The sequence below is a fragment of the Triturus cristatus genome, chromosome 2_1 (assembly GCF_964204655.1).
Source record: "Triturus cristatus chromosome 2_1, aTriCri1.1, whole genome shotgun sequence".
NCBI lineage: Eukaryota > Metazoa > Chordata > Amphibia > Caudata > Salamandridae > Triturus > Triturus cristatus.
This window is the reverse complement of record NC_140581.1, coordinates 1,106,422,252-1,106,441,724: the sequence shown is the minus strand read 5'-3', so window position 1 is coordinate 1,106,441,724 and position 19,473 is coordinate 1,106,422,252. Positions and strand designations below refer to the sequence as shown.

Genomic DNA, 19,473 nt, shown 5'->3' with positions numbered 1-19,473 from the left:
GTTTGGCCGGGGCTCCTGAGTAGAGTGCGTTGCCGTAGTCCAGTCTACTGCTGACGAGGGCCTGGGTGACCGTCCTTCTAGTTTCGGTGGGGATCCACTTGAAGATCCTGCGAAGCATGCGGAGGGTGTTGAAGCAGGAGGAGGAGACGGCGTTGACCTGCTTCGTCACGGAGAGGGTGGAGTCGAGGATGACCCCAAGGTTGCGTGCGTGGTCGGTGGGTGTGGGGGGTGCTCCTAGTGCAGTCAGCCACCAGGAGTCATCCCAGGCCGAGGTGGTGGATCCTAGGATGAGGACCTCCGTCTTGTCCGATTTCAGCTTCAGTCAGCTGTTTCTCATCCAGTCGCGGACGGCCTTCATTCCCTCGTGGAGGTTGGTTTTGGCGGTGTGGGGGTCTTTGGTGAGGGAGAGGATCAGCTGGGCGTCATCGGCGTAGGAGATGATGTTGAGGTCGTGCCTTCGTGTGACTTGGGCGAGCGGTGCCATGTAGACGTTGAACAACGTTGGGCTGAGAGATGAGCCTTGGGGTACGCCACAAATGATCTCGGTGGCTTTGGAGCGGAAGGGGGGAGGTGGACGGTCTGAGTTCTACCGGAGAGGAAGGAGGTGGTTCAGTCCAGAGCCTTCTGTTGGATTCCGGCGTCGTGGAGGCGTGTTCTTAGTGTGCGGTGGCAGACCGTGTCGAAGGCGGCTGACAGGTCCAGGAGGATGAGGGCTGCGGTTTCTCCGTTGTCAAGCAGGGTCCTGATGTCGTCGGTGGAGGCGATGAGGGCGGTTTCGGTGCTGTGGTTGCTGCGGAACCCGGACTGGGATGGGTCCAGGATGCTGTTCTTCTCGAGGAAGCTGGTCAGTTGTTTGTTGACGGCCTTTTCGATGACCTTCGCCGGGAACGGGAGCAGGGAGATGGGTCGGAAGTTCTTGAGGTCCGTCTTGGGTTTCTTGAGTAAGGCGTTGATCTCTGTGTGCTTCCAGCTCTCCGGTAGGGTCGCTGTCTCGAAGGAGATGTTGATGGTTTTCCGGAGATGGGGTGCGATGGTGCTGCTGGCTTTGTTGAAGATGTGGTGTGGGCAGGAGTCTTCCGGGGATCCGGAGTGGACGGTGTTCATGATCTTGATGGTGTCGTCGTCGTTGATGTTGGTCCAGGCGAGCAGGCGGTTGGTGCGGGTGGTGGTCGTGGGAGCGGGGGTCTCAGCTGTTGCAGGGGTGGTGATGGCGTCGAAGCTGTCGTGGATGTCAGTGATCTTGCGATGGAAGAAGGTGGCCAGCGAGTCGCACAGGTCTTGTGACGGTGGGATGTCGTTGGTGTTGGAGCTGGGGTTGGAGAGTTCCTTCACGATGTTGAAGAGCTCTTTGCTGTTGTGTGCGTTGTTGTCTAGGCGGGCTTTGAAGGAGGTCCTTTTGGCAGATCTGATGAGGTGGTGGTGTCTGCGGGTGGCATTCTTGTGGGCTGTGTAGCTTGCGGGTGTTCGTTTGCGGATCCAGTTTATTTCTAGTTTTCAGCAGGTTCGCTTGGAGGCCTGGAGGTCTTCGGTGAACCAGCTGGCTCTCATGTTGGTGTGTGTGTTGGGGGGCTTCTTGAGCGGGGCGAGGGTGTTGGCGCAGTCGTCGATCCATTGTCTGAGGCTGCAGGCTGCAGCGTCGGGTCGGCTGGGTCTGCGGGCGGGCTCTGGGCGAGGGCGGTGGTTAGCTGGTCCTCGGTGACCTTGCTCCAGCGGCAGCGAGGCATCTGCTGGGTGCGGTGGTGGGTGGTGGGTTTCCGGAAGGTGAAGTGGATGCAGCAGAGGTCGGTCCAGTGGAGTTTGGTGGTGCGGTTGAAGAAGACGTGGGTGCTTGCTGAGAAGATGGGGTCAAGCGTGTGGCCGATGGAGTGGGTGGGTATTGTGACGAGTTGTCTGAGTCAAAGGTTGGCGAGGTTGTCGATCAGGGTGGAAGAGTTAGAGTCGTTTTCGAGGTGGAAGTTCAGGACCCCCGTGGAGGTTGTAGTCCGTGGAGGCGTGGGCATCTGTGCTGATGAAGTCGGCGATGGAGTCGCTGAACTGTGGTCGGGGTCCGGGGGGTTTGTAGACGAGGGTGCCTCTGAGGGTGGTGTTGGGGTCGTTGTGGATCTGGAAGTGCAGGTATTCGGCAGTGCTGAGGGTGTCGTCGGTGTCTGGCAAGATTTTGAGAGTGTTTCTGTGGACGATGGCAATTCCTCCTCCTACTCCGTTAGTGCGGTCCTTGCGGGTGATCTTGTAGCCTTCCGGGATGGCTATGGCGATGTCGGGTGCCGAGGAGGGGGTCAGCCAGGTCTCCGTCAGGAAGGCGATGTCTGGGGCGTTGGTGTCGAGTAGGTCCCCGCGTGTTTGCGGGCGGAGCGGGTGTTGAGCAGGATGCATCTGAGGAAGTTGGGTTCTTCGGTAGGAGGGTTGGCGGGCCGGATGCTGGTGAAGCTGCAGTTCCGGCAAGTGAAGGGTCCTTGGGTGCGCTTCGGGGCAGCCAGGCAGCAGGTGCGTGATCGTCCGGCGTTGAGTGCGTGGAGGGTGCTGGAGTCGTAGCAGAGGCGGGCATCATGGCGTTTGCGGGGCTCTGGTGCTGGGCATGGTCCAGGTGCGAACGGGCGCAGGCGGGCTTGCCTAAGGCACGCCCGCTGTGTGCGGCCGCTGCGCGGCCTTCATATAAGGAGAGGTGGGAGGGAGGAGCAGCTGGGATGCGGGAGCGGGGTGGTGAGTGGGCGAGTGAGGGGGCGGGGCCGCAGGGAAGCAGTGGCGGGAACGGAGGGAAGGGTGGGATACTGGCAGCAAAGAAGGGGGGGTGAGAAACCACACAGAACACGTGAGAAAGACAATAGCACGAAGTGACACAGAATATTAAAACAGTGGACAACAATAGCAAAAGGGGCACAGAAGGAAAGTGAGCAACAATAGAAAAGGGGCACAGAAGGGGAATTGGGCAACAATAGCGAAAGGGGCACAGAAGGAAAAATGGGCAACAAAATTACGGAGTTACTGGAACAACAGGCACAACATACAGAGGAGGAGCGGTGAACTTACGGCAGCAGCGGGGGAGAGGCACGGGCACTGCGGAGGTGCTGTGCGTCGATGGGTGCGGCCTGACCTGCAAGCAGGGTCAAGGGCCTAGCTTCTTAACAGAGCGTGCTTGCTGGATGTTCACCCCTGATCCCCCTCTACTTTCTCACTCATTTTCTCCTCTGACCTGAGCTTCAGATAATGAGCTGCTCTTGTCACCAAAGCTTTGACTAAAATTCAAATGCGTTTCATATTTTCTGCTCGTGTGTCATATTATTAATAGACCTCTCTGGGGCTATCTGAATTTCAAACCTTTTGGCTCTTTTGAATTATTTATATGGCAGGTGCCGCTGGGTTAGAACCGGCAGAGCTTTATTTTTGAACGGTGTACGTACCTCTTCTGACATCCATGTAAGCTCTGTAAGCACATATCTCTCGCTTTGGCTTGACTCGGATATTTGGATTAACTTCACAAGGGTACAAGAACCCTGGCCTGCTCGTCTTTTGCATCCATTTCATGGGGAATAAATGCTGCAGCTTCACTTCTAACAGGGCCGTCCATGTGCAGCCAGGGCCTGGGGTGTTGCAGTGGAGGAGGTGGCGAGGGGTCTCACAAAAATATACATAACAGAGAATTGCATTTTAACACTTACCATTACCGAGGACAAGGCACCAAAACACACGTGCATGCTTCCACTCCAACCTGTGACAAATGGGAAAGGGTGGGATCTATGCCTGTGATGACCGAAGGCAGCTCTCAGCAGGGAGGGAGACTCCAATGTCCCAAACCATGATGCTGAGAGCGTCACTGGCCTATAGAGAATACTGCCATGGACTCCAATGGCAATGATTAATTATGAAGGGCTTTAGAACAGTAAGCCCTGTGTTGTGTGTCCCAGCTCAGAATGTTGATTTACTGCCTGGCTTCTGTCTCCTGCTTCAGAGCAAGGTGGGGCAGGCAACCTGGGAAGCACTGCCCAGACTTAAAATACATTGATTTGTTTAGAGATACGATCGTATCTTTTAATAAATCGATCTATTTAATATTTGTACAGAAATGTTAAGGAATATCAAGGGGGCGCAGACCCAGAGCCCTAATGGAGACTCCGCCCCTGTGTTTACTTTAGATCTGGTTTGTGTTCATAGAGGAGAGATTCACAAGTGACTTTCATTTCAAGCTACTGCAACCTGTGTGTCAGTGGCTCTTGCATAAATAAAACTTCTTTGGAGCTCGCCACGGCTGCTTTTTCCCTGCTTCATAGCTTATCCACAACTTGCTTCACTTGCTTTCCATCCTGGGACGGTGTTTAACAGCCATGTCCATGCTAAGCGACACTGAATGGGTGGTCTGCTGGAGTGTCTGAACCCTGCCGAACTGCGTGCATTAAGCGACAAAATCATAAGCCACCTCATCTAGCCAGTTACCCATGAAGGTAAGGTGCGAGTGGGGAGAACTGTGCCTTAGTCGGTGGGTGTGTTCCTTATCCATCTGTCGCCTTAGTTCAGAACTGTGTCTTGAGGGACAGAATTGTCTACTGCCTTTAATCTTACACAATGACAGCCGCGCAGCTCAAACAACTCTATTTTCTTTTCATTCAACTTTTTCTGTAACCAGCATGGTACACCTGCTAATCACCAATATTAGAAGCCGCATGGACTCAAGTGACTGACTGAAGCCTTTTGTCATATTAAAACGGCAAACAGAACAACTTTAATATTCCGTTTACTGTTTCAATGGCAGTCCGTCTCTTCATCACTCATGGACTCGTCTTTTGGGGTTTCTTAAAGGGAAGGGTGGCGTGCTTACTGGACAAGGAGGAGTCACTGCGCCCCCTCCCCGCAACATACCACGCTCCTCACCCTTAAAACATCCCTCATCGTTTGTTTTGGTAAAATTGACAGATATCTGAACAAAGTTATGATGATGTGCTCTGTCAGTATTCTAGCAATAAGATTGAATTTTAATAAGTTAGCATCTTTTAATCTTTTTGAGGCTGACTTCATCTTTATAAATGAAAGTTAATGGACCATGGCTTGGGAGGCCAAGATGGCGGTCACTCTCTAGGGAGCACTGGTACCCGTCCAAACAAACCAGCCCTCATTTTTCTTCCGACGTCAAGTAGGAGCCAACTTGCCAAAGGTCAGTCACAGCAGCAGCCGGGGCTCTCCCCTCGGTCCCAGGACTGGCACTGGAGACAAGCGAAGGTTGGCATTGCCAGTTAGCCACATGAGGATCTTAGAAATGGCGGCAACAGGCCATACAGAGCCTTTCAATTGAAGATGCGCCCGGTGTGAACACCTCATTGCTTCTATTCCTGTTGGTGTGATTCCATTTGGGCCCTCATCTCCATTTGCCTACCAACTGCCGGGATGTCCTGTTGAACTTGCTTGCACTCCTTGTTTAGTCTATCGTTCTCCAGCAGCACAGTATCCTTATGTAATGCAAGTTGTTGGTGAGGGTTCCGCCCTTATAAGACTCTTAAGTTGAACTTGTTAATTAGGAGTAGCTAGGGCGACAGGTGCTTCTGGGGTGGAAGTGTGTGGTGGGGGCAATTGGGGAGGGGGTAATGGGCATTACAAGTTACTTAGTTGTATGGTTAACTTGTCTAGTTTCTATCCGCGCTATCAGAGATTGAGAACTACAGGACTCGACGTTCCCTTGAGTTTGCGCCAAGGTTAAGCAGAGGTTTGTTTCCTTACTTTAGCGGGTTAAACATCAGTGGCATCCTGACTGAGTGCCCCCCCCCCACTCCAACCACTTGTTCTGTATATCACTACTAATAAGTTTTGTTTACTTTATCTTGCATTTGGTCATATACATTGCATTAAACAAATAAGGTCCTGAAGAAAACCGCCACACCTCTGCTGAGGGCATGAGGCTGAAACATGTTGACCAATTTCACCACTCTATGATAGTGTCACCCTCGTTCCCCCGTTCCACTCATCGGAACAGATGATTCCGAGGAATGGTGGCATGCTTCTTACAATGGGGAACCTCTCCTCTTTCCACAGCTAGAGGATTCCCCGGACTGGACTGTGTGTCGGAGCTCCCGGCAGGGGTTACAGCCTTCGCGTTCCAGACGAGGTTCCTTTAATTGGGAACTCCCGCCAGAGGACCCCGCTCCCGGACCATACGTCATCGGCTCCAAGCCAATGGCTGAAAAGGGAAACCCGTCCTGGGAAGAAGAGAGAGGGATGTCAAGAGAGCCAGGAGGCCAACGATCCCACGCTTCACCGGGCCACGCTCCTGGAGGTACGTGCGAGGCACTCAGGGTGGGTCGGGAGGAGGGAGAAAGTCAGTAATAGCGGGCGACCTGCTCTCTAAACCCTATCCATCCGATTGTTCCTTCCCCTCCTTCACAAACCGCACGTCCATAGCCCATTCACAGCACCGGGTGAACCCTCACTCCCTGCATTTGGTGGAAGCATGTAGAAAGCTCCTCTTACCCACAATTGTGTTTCTCTTATTCCGAGGGAAACATGAATCCTCTTTGGGAGAAAACGGAGCGCCATGGAGACTGGAGCCTAAGAAAAGGACTTTTGAGGAAGGATAAAAAGCATTATCCTTCTCAAATACTGGCACATTTGAGGCGTTGTGTGTGCAAGGAAATAAAAGAATCACATACAAACTCTGTTATAGACCTCGATCCTTTTGGAAGCTTACAATTGTTGGAGAATGCGGGCACATTGTCCATTAGTACCGAAATAATGGACGCCCAGATTCAACATATCATGAAAGGACAGGAGAAATTAGAATGGGCCGTGGAGCACCAGATGTCTTCGGCTCAGGCTGACCGGGACTTATTCAATAGCACGATGGCGGCACACTTAAAAGGGCTCCATAAGGTCGCGGAGGACCAAGTCCAAGTGACCTCCAGAATGCGAGAGACGAAAAGTAGCTCTCAGGACCCACCAGGTATATCACTTCAAAAGTATGTGACCGGTAAGGATCCAGATGCATTCCTCCTCAATTTCAAACGGGCAGCAAAAGCCTATGGTTGGCCCATCGAGAAATTGCCTTTTTTCTTGGCGCCTCTTCTCACTGGCGAGGTGCAAGCAGCCTACAAAGTAGCAAATTCTACAGGCAACACCCCATATGCTGACATCAAGTCCATCATTCTGGACCATTTGGGGATGGACGCTGAATCCTACCGGGTGTGCTTCCGCAGGGAAACGGGAGCCCCAGGCGAAAACCCCAAAACCCTCAGAAAGCAGCAAAGTAGATATAATGGACCTCATATATTTGGAGCAGTACTTAGAGGCCCTTCTGTACAACACACAAAGATGGCTGAGACAGCACACGCACCTCACCACGGAACAGGCAGTTGAGATGGCTACTATGTTCTCCAGGGCCCCACCTTGTGTGCCTCTTTGGGAGACGGAGAACCGAGGGCCGTCCTGTTGAAGGGAAGCATGACAAGAAGATCCCTAATAAACCTATTCCTGAACCTCTGAGATCCCGATCCTATAAAACTGATATACCAATACATCGAGGTCCCCAATGTTTTGATTGTGGTGAATGGGGCCACATTGCCCATCAGTGTCCTCACAAAAAGCCTATGGAAGAACCAATGGATGTCGGCTATCCCGAGATCAATACTATACACCGCCGAGTTGGGGAGTGCCTTTTATGTAAGTATACAAGTAAACGGTCAATGGGTCATGGCTTTACTGGACTCCGAATGTCGGCAGTCCGTCATCCAGAGAGATCTGGTTGACACCAGTCAGATCATGCCTGACATCCTGGTGCACATACGATGCATACACCGGGATATTAAGCCATACACTGTAGCTAAAGTATCCCTCCACCCTGTCCATGGGTCCCCCTCTAGCATCCGGGTGGGGGTGTTGGGTGACCTCCTCGAGGATTTAATCATAGGGACTGACAACTCTGGGTTCTTGTGGATGTTCCTGACCACCCTACAATCCCAGAGGGATGGGAGAAATGGGGGTGGCTCTGGGGAACCACCACATACTGCCCTTATCACCCCGGAACCTTGCCTCCTAGACAGGAATTTCAGGTACGCCCAAACTAATGACCTCATCCTCCGAAATGCCTGGAAAGCAGCACAGACCCCTCACGTCACCACACCCATAACTTATCCCCATTTTTTTGTCAACAATGGGCTTTTGCACCGAAAAGCACAACGGACGATCCCCCCCAGTTATTGGTACCCCTAGCCTTTAGGGAACAGGTACTCTTCTTTGCTCACACTCACCTTACAGCATGTCACACAGAGGCAGAAAAAACAACACAGAGTGTGCTAAGACATTTTTACTGGCCTGGGGTGTATGGGGCCATAAAGAAATACTGCCAGGTATGCGAGGTCTGCCAAAAGAGAAGCTCATACTGACCTCCTCCGATTTCCCTACAGCCACTCCTGATTATCAGGAACTCGCTTGAACAGGTAGGGATGGATTTAATCGGTCCTTTACCTAAAACAAAAAAAGGGCATCAATACGCCCTGGTAATTGTAGATTATTCCACTCGCTACCCTGAGGCCTTTCCCCTGTGTGCTCCTACCACCAAGAATATCACAGAGAAACTCATTGAGCTCTTCTCTCGAGTAGGCTTCCCCAGGGAGATTTTGACATATCAGGGCACCCCTTTTGTCTCTCGTCTCATGAAGGAGTGTGGGTCGGACCCTGAACATCAGATAGATCAGGACGTTGGTTTATCACCCGCAAACCGACGGACTTGGAGAGAGATACAACGGCACTCTGAAGTCAACCTTGAGAAAGATGCTTAGGGGCGAAGGGAAAGATTGGAACCAACTTCTTCCCCTCGCCCTATACATTGTACGTAGTCCGGTCCAGAGCAGTCTTGGCTGTTCCTCCTTCGAGATGTTATACGGAAGGCAGCCAAGATCGCTTCTGGAAATGACAAGAGAGGCATGGGAGAAGGAAGAGGAATATGAGACCTGGGGTTTTCTCGAGTACACCCAAAACCTCAAATCCCGCATAGGCTAACTGCGGGATCTCGCTTATTCCAATTTGGAAAAACATAAAGAAAGGCAGATGTACCACTATGATAAAGGAAAGAAATGGCTGCAATTAGCTATCAATTATTGAGTCTTGGTCTTACTTCCGTCCTCCTCCAGTAAGCTTAAGGCAGAGTGGATGGGCCCCTATAAAGTGGTGGGTATTGTAAAACCACTTACAAAGTTCAGGTAAAGCCCTCCAAAGTACAAACATATCACATCAACCTGCTAAACAAATGGTTGGGTCCGCTTCCTAAATCCTCACATCTTGTATTGCCAACCCCTAGACGCCACGTGTACTCTTCCCCAGCTAGTGATAAATGACTCCCTATCCCCCCAGCAACAGCAATCTTTAGATGCAATGTTGTGCCCTTTCTCTTCTCTGTTCTCAGACGTCCCAGGGATAACATCCTTAATTGAACACGTCATTGAGACAGTCCCTGGTAAGGTCATTAACCAACGACCCTACCGCATTCCGGCCGCTAGGAGACAATCCGTCAGAGATGAGGTCAAGGCTATGTTAGAGATGGGAGTTATCAGTCCTTCCAGAAGTGAGTGGTCGTCCCCCATTGTCCTGGTCCCCAAACTAGATGGCTCCATTAGATTCTGCATTGATTTTAGGGCTGTGAACTCCATGTCCAAGTTCGATTTGTATCCCTTACTGAGGATCGCCGAATTAATAAAGAAATTAGGAGACGCTCAGTATATAACAATGCTAGACCTCACAAAATGGTACTGGCAGGTCTCCCTACGGAAGAGGGATCAAGAGAAGACTACCTTTGTCACGCCGGATGGGTTATACGAATTTACAGTCCTCCCGTATAGTCTTCACGGAGCACCCGCTACCTTTCAAAGGTTCATGAACACCGTGCTCCATGACTACCAAAACTTTTCGTCGGCCTATCTAGACGATATTGTGCCCTACCTGGGAGGACCAATTGGTACACTGTCAGGAGATCATCCAACCCTACTCAGTGCCGGTCTACACGTGAACTTAAACAAATCCAATTTGGGGTTCAATAAGGTCAGGTACCTGGGTTATGTACTAGGAAATGGAGTGATAGAACCACAGAAAGAGAAAGTGAAAGCTATCATGGATACTCCTTTTCTCTCCACGAAGAGAGAACTCAGAGCCTTTTTGGGGTTGTTGGGGTATTATAGAAGGTTGATTCCCCAATATTCCGAAATAGTAGGTCCTCTTGCTAATCTTCTAAAGAAAGAGGCCAAATGTAAGTATCTATTATACCCTTCGAAATCCTTCGCCTGAAAAGGGCAATAACAACTAGTCCAGTCTTATCTCCCGATTTCACTAAACACTTTATCCTTCACACCGATGCCTCTGACTGTGGGTTGGGGGCAGTCCTCTCACAACTCTCCCCTGAGCGCACGGAGCACCCGATCCTTTTTAGGTCTCGCCTAGGCAGCACGCATGCGCTGCTCTAGGAGAGGGCCTTTAGCCATCGGTCTTCACTTTTCAAGCACTGCACTCGTGCTTGTGGCGGCATCATCCTTGCGGGAGCGAGCAGCGGCGCGGCCACGTTAATTACAAACATATGGCCTCTACTCGCTCCCGCAAGGTGGATGCCGCCACAAGCACGAGTGCAAGTGCTTGAAAAGTGAAGACCGCTTGTTCACTCATGACCCCTGGGTTGTTATCATTGCTCGCATTAGGGCAGAGGCGCCCTTACTATGCCACTGCTTGCAACGTGCCTCATGCCTCATCGGAGAGCCCACTTTCCATAATGCCCAACACTTTACCTCATCATAACCCAGTGCCTGCATAGACCTATATGCCATGGTACATTGTAAAACGGTGGCTTTGTTTTATGGGAAACCATTACTGTGTGTGATGTATATAACATCTCTTGTTTTTCTTTGGGAATTACTTCTGCTTCCAGCATATTGCATTTTTTAATTCTTGAATTAGCCTTTCAGAAACGAAAAAACAGTTGGTTCATTTTTTATATAAAAATGTTTTAACCATAACGTTTCACAATTCTAAGGGAACAAGTCAGGCATGGTAGAGAAATGTTTGTGATCAAAGTTATTGACTGTGAACATACTCCACTATTTTAGTAAGATGAAAGGAGTTGGGTTTTTGTACGCTCGTAATAGCGTAATTTTGAACTAATTGGAGCTGATCTGTCAATCACTTTGAGAAAGACAAATAGATACTCTTACAGTTTCCTTTGAGGTGCTAAAAATTGTCGTGCAAGGAAAGAAACCTGAATAGTTCCGTTAAATGTACCTTAAATGAGCTACTTTGTGGTTTTCTTGGAGAATGCCGTCTAACTAGTCCAAACAAGTTGTGTCTCACGGCGTTATTTATTGGTAAGACAATGCCGACATTAAACTTTCTGTGAATGTTTGAAATAAAGTTGGTCTGATAGGGACTTCTGGAGACCGTAACAATGAGTGGGAGAGTAGAAATCTGTCAAAGCATATTATATGTGATTTTGAAAGGGTCTTCGGTTGGAGACTGGGATGAAAAGCCCGCGAAAATGCTCATTTCAGTTATTAGGTTGAATAGCTTGAAAGACATTTAATTTATTCGATTCATCTTTTGCTTCCGTCAAACTGCCGAACGCGAGACTGGATTATTAAAAGACATTAATGATAATCAATATGGCGCCTGTAAATATTCTGAATACATTTCCGGCCTTTTCATTGGTTAAAAAATAGAGAACTGAGACATTTTAAGTAATTATTTTATTCTGAACCCCCCACATAAATGTTTTCCCTTCTTCTTTATCCGGGAACTTGAGCGCGCTGGTTTGACGTTATGAGTCATTAACGTTGCAGTGTGTCAAGTGAGGAAAGCGGTTGTTTGTTTGGCTTTTAAGTAAAAGGGTTGTTGTTCAGTGAAAACTTTAAAGGCGATTGTGACAGAGGTAGAATGCCCCAAAGCAGAAAGTCATTAGTAAGTGTTAATGAGTTAGATCAGAGGCATGGCTGTCACTTGGCTTTTTGTGGGGGCTGTTAATATATGCCTCAAAGGCAGTTAATTGCGTTGATAATTGGTTAGTGGCTTTCTTCCAACATAAAGAGCCACCTGCTGCTTTTCCAGTGGGGAGTTCCCTCTGCCGCGGTAATCATAACACATCACATCACATCAGAACAGGTGACATATAATACGTGAAAATATATTTTTTCCCTTCTTTGGACATCACTGTATGGTTTGCACACTTTTGAAGGGCCTGACTAAAGCAAGAGCTCTATATAAATAAGCATTGGCATAGCCAATAGGTCTCGCTTTTGGGACCTTATAAGTATTTAGTTATGCAGCACAATATCCTTGGTGCAACAACATCAACTGTTGCATGGCTAAACACTTATAAGGTCCCAAAGGCGAGACCTATTGGCTATGCCAATGCTTGTAATGAGTAGGAAGTTGTTTACCCGTGAGCAGAGATACCCTACTATTGAGAAGGAGTGTCTCGCCATAAAATGGGCTGTGGACAAACTCCGTTATTACTCGGAGGGGAGTCGCTTCACCCTCTACACCGATCACGCCCCTCTCCAATGTATGAGCTGAAATAAGGGACATAATCCCTGCATCCTTAGGTGGTTCCTTTCTTTACAGCCCATGTCTATGATGTACGACATCGTAAGGGGACCAAGAATGGAAGCGCTGACTTTCTGTCCCGTATATTTCCTCTCCCCGATCGGGAGACTCCTATGGGTGGGTTGTGTCACGTGTCCCCCGTTCCACACATCGGAACAGATGACTCCGAGGAATGGTAGCGTACTCCTTACAATGGGGAACCTCTCCTCTTTCCACAGCCAGAGGATTCCCCGGTCAACTCTCTCTCCTCACCTAGTGTGTACGCACCAGAAAGCCATAGAGAGGGGCCTCTTCCCTCTGAATTTGATTTGGACACCATTGTCTTCACCCTTAAATTAGGATGTCCCCAGGCTCATGCCCATGGTACTGTCCCATTTCCAGCATGAATTCAAGATCTATTCCAGTGTCTTGGCCAACAGACTACTACCTCGCTTGTTCACCTGGATCGATGTGGCTTTGTTCCCTATCGCAGTACAGAACACTACATTCAAAGTTTTCACATCGCGTACCTCATTCTCACCACACAGTAGACTCGAACACGGAAGGACGTGAATAGGTTGTCAAACCTCCCCCTTACTATTTTTGGCATGGGAGCACTATTCAAAATGGTAGCGCTGCCGCGATTTCTGTATATGCTACAAAATATCCCCTTAATGATCCCTCAAGCCCTGGTTTCCTTACTGTTTGGAAGGGAGCACTCCTTTCACAGACCAATCAAGATCGCTCGTATTGCACTCAACAAATGCACACAATCGACTTATTACAGAGTAATGCACATGGCAGACCCTCAGCAATATTATTGGGCATCACAGATTCATAAATGACCGTCTATTTGGTGGCGAGAAGACCCAGTGTTGAGATATCTCTGCTCGGTCAAAACACTTTATTAGACTTTCTGTATGTGGACCCCCTTCTGGACTCACTGCCGGAGGTTACGAGGGTGGTTCTCCTGAGTTGGCAGCTTGCTTTGCCTTGGTTCAAGTGGGACCCCAGGCTTATGTAGGAGACACCTTCGGGCCGGACAGCTGAATTCCTAACAGAGGTCGCCTGGAAGCTTTTGAACAATGGAATCTCATCAGCATTTTGAATCTTGGGGTTGTCTGTCAAATTAAATCATTTTAAACTCTTTAGACAGAACTTGATTTCCACAGAACCCAATTCTACAGGTACCTACAATTATATCTTGCAGAAAACGGCCCGCCAGTCCGCCTTGAGCGCGTCTCCCGAACACAGGCTGCTTGTAGCCAAAATCAACTGAGGCCTATTAGGTAGAGGGGCATAATACACATCTATAAATCCTGATTTATCAGTACATCAGACCGGTTCACAGTGCTTAAGGAACGATGGGATGGCTGGGTGGGTCCCCTAGATGAAAGTATTTGTAGGGACGTTAAGTTGGCTACCTCAAGCTGGTTATCTCCTCAAGGCTATACCTCATACAACTGAATTACTTGCACAATCCCTATTGTACTCCTAAAATACTAGGGCTAGTGGGCAAACTTCCCTCACCCTTATGCCCCAGATGCCGTGCCAGCAAATGCAATTTTTTCTGTATGATCTGGAACTGTCCTGTCATTGCAAAATATTCGTTCGAAATACTCTGCAACATCTCTAGAATAATAGAGAGGCCAATTGACTGCTCTTCCCACATTGCATTGATGGGGTGGCTTCAGGCGCGCGGAAGCACTGTTGAAGGAACGTTTCCACATCCAGCCTGATTCATGGAAAGTACTCTAAGTTGAGGAATCGGCAGTTAGAGTATCCTCCAGAATGAGCATTAGCGAAGGTTAGTAGCTTATTCATGTGCACCTGTTATCACCATAGCCGCACAATAGGAAATAATTTGCTGCGCCATATCTTCATCATGCAAAGCCTCTTATGCTTTGTTTGCCTCTGATCATCCATCTGCCATTCCTATTGAACAAGCACATTAATCCAATAGCTTTTGATACTCCTTGCACGTGCATGTCCCTCCACTGCCTGTTCTGGTTCTGCAGCATCCAGCCTCTTTTTTCTGGTCACCGCCACAAGATGTCACAAGACAGTGCTGCTTAGGTCTTACATGCACTTAAGCCTCATAGCCACCACATTGTCCTCTATCGAAAGGAGGATTGAAATAATTGGACCCGACAAGGCTCTCTAAGCCAGAGCATGCAGATCTTTTTCCACCACCCAAGACTTAACAATATACCTAATCAGACACATATGCCCCTCAGTCTGACACTGGGGATACTGACTATTACGATGATAACCAGTATGAGGATGATGGCAACATATTGGACTTCCTCCAGAGCACCAAAGCATACGATTCCAGAAGCACTACAACATATCCACCAACAGACTGGTAAAGGTTTACGGCCTCCACATGGAACACTTTCCATCACATCCACGTGGGTGGTGAAATACAAGAGGCCTGCGACAGTTATTAACTTTGACTGATCTGGCTTTTCTACAAAATAGGTTTGATCACTGCAAGACTAAATCAAGAGAGACTTCTAAGCGAGTAGTAGTGCAACACCGTGAGCACCTTACGTCAGCTTTAATATATGTCATAGCTTAACGTACATATTAGGAAAAGCTGACAAATTTGATTGCGCTGTGAAGTTGTTGGTGCTTCTAGGTGAGGGTATGAACTTTATTATATGTGTGTGGATCCTGCTTTAAATGTATAGGTAATGGTTTTGTTTTGCCAGCCATAAGAGAACTTCAGAGTTGCAGATAGCAGGCGCAGAGCCTTTACAGTCTATTTTAAAGAAATTAAACTTCATGGGTACAGTGTCAAGTTGATTTGAGTTTACAAGGGTACAGGTTATATAAACCCATTAGTGAATGAGGCCACTTAGACACTGCATTAGAATTAATGTTGGAATTAAAAAATGGGCACATGATCTTGGATCTGCTGTTTGGATTTAGGCTTTGCAGGGCGTTCTTCTTTAATCATGGTACGTGGGTACTTAATTATCGAAATGCTCGTAAGCTTGTGTCATTTACATTAAATACTGATATTTACTTAACAGAGATGAGGGGGTCGAGTAAATGTTTTTTAGCTTGATGTCTTCCATCTTTAGCCAATGTTATCTTGTCACATTTGTTCTTTATATCTGGTATTATGAAAGAAGCAGTGTAAGACATTAGATAACTATGTGGAACAAGAGGAGATGGGGTGTCACTGCTGCCTTGAAATAGTTGACTCTTTCCTTGTTTCTTACTTATGCTACCCGTGCACTTTTAGCCTACCTTGCGTTGTCACATTTGCACATTATACCCGGTTTTATGGAAGAGGCATTTGTCGGGATGCAAATGAACTAGATAATATGGGCTGGTACTTGTCCTCTGAATGACGTTATTGTTTTAATTCTGTGTGAATCTTTTCATTCATTTGTGATGTGTAATTTATGGTTTTAATAAACCGAAATAAAATGACTTTGACTACTTGATAGGTTAGTCTGACTTCTCAGATTATCTTCACGCTTAAGCACATTATTCAACAGTAAAGCCTGAAATGATGACAAATGAATTGAATGTAGTCCAGGTAGCCTTACAAGAGAAGTCTGTCTTTAGTTGTTTCTCGTCACATGACAATGTAATGACATAGTTTGATTTTCAGGTTTTGTTGCTCCTCAGCCATTGCCAGGTAGGTATTCCCACCGTATCTTTTGTTTGTTAGACTTGGCTAACGCTTCAACACAAAAGGTACACTTTGCAACATAAACTCGAGCTCACGAATAGTGTAAATGTGTAATTCTTCCAACCCAGCACTCTACAGAAGGTCCACATGTTGGTGTTTTTTCTGAGTTTGCAAATGCAGTGCTTTGGGGAGTGTCGCTGTAGAGTGGAGGAGGGGCAGTCTGGGACAATTAGAAGTGCTCTATGACCCTAACCTGTATCATTGCTTACAACACTGCTATATTCTCATGCAGCTAACACAGAACCGAGCACTGTCTATATGTATGGTAAAGGTGCGTGTCCTGCATGCTCAGTTGTTCAAATAAGAGGTGGCTCATTAGTAAGTGTACTTGACATATTTTAGCCCATTGCATCATTTGTGACGTTTGTTGTTTTTATAAAAATGAATAGCGTTTGTACCGATCCATATCTTTTTGTTTCATGTACTGCTGGAAACCATCAGTGCAATAAGATACACAGTGGCCTTCGTTCAGGTATCGTCGTCCTGGGCAACGGAAAAGGCGTCATCCGCAGCAATCAGATATATGGGAACAAGGAGGCTGGCATTTATATTTTATACAATGGAAATCCGGTCGTGAGGTAGGTTACAGCGCTGTGCGGCAATGGAAGCGCGTTATTTCTCTCCTGTTTTTCTTCATCTGCTTTTTTACCCTCCCCGTTTCTTCTTCTATTTTTAAACATAATAAACACTCTTTTGGCAGGCAGTAGCAGGGATTGCTGGGTGCCCTTGGTCCGCTGTGCGAAGAAACAGAATGCATCTGTAATGAATAACATCGTCATATATATGGGCTTCCTTCGCACAGCAAACATAGGAGCCAAGACATGAGTCTTTCTTTAAGCTGTTAACATTTGTTGAAACTTTTACCGCCTTTCTGGTGCAGAAAATCGCTGCTGTTATACTCTGCGATCTATGATGAAATGTTAGGGTTGCTTTTCTTCTTGTATATGGTTTCTCCACTTTTAGTGCATTGTAGACTATTTATAGTAGTCTCCATTGTATACTTGCAATAGTAGCATCACAGTGAAATGTTTCTAATTAAAAAATGTCTGGCCTATCATTTTGTTCAGCAATATATATATATATATATATATATATATATATATATATATATATATATATATTACCTACTGGCGGTCGCCAGTAGGTAGTTATAGTTAGGACCACGTTTCCATAGGAAATCCGCAACATTCTATTTTGAATAACTTTGGCGCCGGTCGACGAATCCTCGCGAATTTTTCAAAATAGGTGGGGCGCTACGCTCCGCTCCTACCCTGAAAGTCTCGGGGGGATCCGTCAAGCGGGGGCTGAGATAAAAGGGGGGTCCCAAAACGCGTTTTTCCCATGCATTTTTCCATAGGACCTTTAGACACAGCTACAGCCCGAACGGCTGAACAGAATTACTCAAAATTTGGCAGAGAGGTAGTCCTCAGGTCAAGGAAGTGCCTTTTGTAGGTTTGGTGTAAATCTGTTCAGTAGATTCTGAGAAAATAGCCTTTAAATCAATATATATATCTGAGCCAGCTTACGGTGCGCTTAGGGTACGCTTACCGTACGCGTACGGTGGCGTGCGCGAGCGCGATTCTGATTGGCTCTTAGATCTTAGTAAACATTCGAATCGGCCGAAACCAGGAAGCGGCGGCCGCCATTTTCTCTCTCGCACTGAGAGTGATGATTAAAATACAAAGACCAAACACATATAAAGGGGCTGTTTGGACAGCTCCAAAACACCTAGCCATGTTGAGGGAGTCCCCAAAGATCCCCCAAGGCCAAAAACGGAATTTTTATTTTTTCGCTAATTTCGCCGATTACGCTTACCGTACGCGTACGGTAAAAAAATATAAAAATAAAAAAAAATATCCACACTCACCCCACCCCGTGTGCAAATGGTGCCCGAAGGGCACCATTTGTGCATGGCTTATATGTGGTGCGAAAAATTAAAATATTACCTTTCAAAACGAAGTGCATCATATGTCCTCCATGTGCGCACGGTGCGCGAAGCACATCGTGCGTACATGGCCCATCTAGCGTAACGTGGGCACGCGGTGCGCGTAGCGCACCGCGTGCCCACCGTGCGTGCACGGCACTAACTGCGTAAAGTGGGCGCACGGTGCGCGAGGCGCACCGAGTGCTCACTGTGCACGCACGGAACGAACTGCGTTAAGTGGGCGCACACGCCACGAATGGCGTAAAGTAACTTAGCATTTAAAAAACCGTACAAATTCACTGAAAAAACCATAGGTTTCACACACGTTATAGTTAGGAATTAGCATTTAAAAAACCTTGCAAATTCACTGAAAAAACCATAGGTTTCACACATGTTATAGTTAGCGGAAATTTTACTGATAAAAAACCAATGAAATTCCCCCGTTATAGTTAGTGCAGGCAACTATAACTCACGCGACCGCAATCTTCTGCTGATGACATATGTGTCTTTATGAAAAAAAAATATTTGTAATATATGTATAGCTAAAAATGTATGGAAGAAGACATGGGCAAATAAGTGTCTAAATACAGTATTAGCATCAGCAGAGGATTGCGGTCGCGTGAGTTATAGTTGCCTGCACTAACTATAACGGGGGAATTTCATTGGTTTTTTATCAGTAAAATTTCCGCTAACTATAACATGTGTGAAACCTATGGTTTTTTCAGTGAATATATATATAGATAGATATAGATATATATGTTCAGTCGGTTGCAAATCATTATCGTCTGCACTTTTATCCGGTATGGTAAGGGAGATTTGCCATTGCTAACACATTTCCGATCTCTCGGTTTATCTGGGATGGTAACAGTACTGCTCCCACTTCAGTGTCCCATCACTGTATGCACTGTATAATTATTCAGCTGCTCATTCTAAACGTATGTGGCATGATGGTGATATCTGTGGACAGAAAAGACTCCACTGGGTCAGAGTGGTTTGGCGGAGGTTGTCGTTTGAAAAGGCTAGCTGTTGATAATTTCCCGCATTGCACCAAATTTCAATAAGAAGAATGGCTCAGAATTGTAGAGCTGTGAAGTCTCCACAAAAAGTTCCGACCATCTTCTTGCACATGTGGTTCATAGTAGGCAGGTCTTGATTTGGGCATGTGGTTGCAGGTGGCAGACACGAGGAGTTATTTTTCATCATGAGGCCTTGACCCAGACCAAGAGAAAGAGAGGCTGAAAAGGAGAAAAATGAAAAAAACAAGAGAGAGAGAGCAGAGATCAAAAAGAAACTGCAAGTGGGAGATAAAGAG

At 47.3% G+C, this 19,473-nt stretch overlaps 1 protein-coding gene across 1 annotated transcript in view; it reads left to right on the top strand.

Annotated features, from left to right (window-relative positions):
• Positions 1-19,473, top strand: part of FBXO10 (F-box protein 10) — a 555,020-nt gene that overhangs the window by 335,735 nt on the left and 199,812 nt on the right. The window contains exon 5 of the mRNA XM_085636503.1: positions 16,679-16,815. Within this exon, the coding sequence (XP_085492629.1) occupies positions 16,679-16,815 (137 nt within the window). The remainder of the gene's footprint in view (positions 1-16,678; positions 16,816-19,473) is intronic.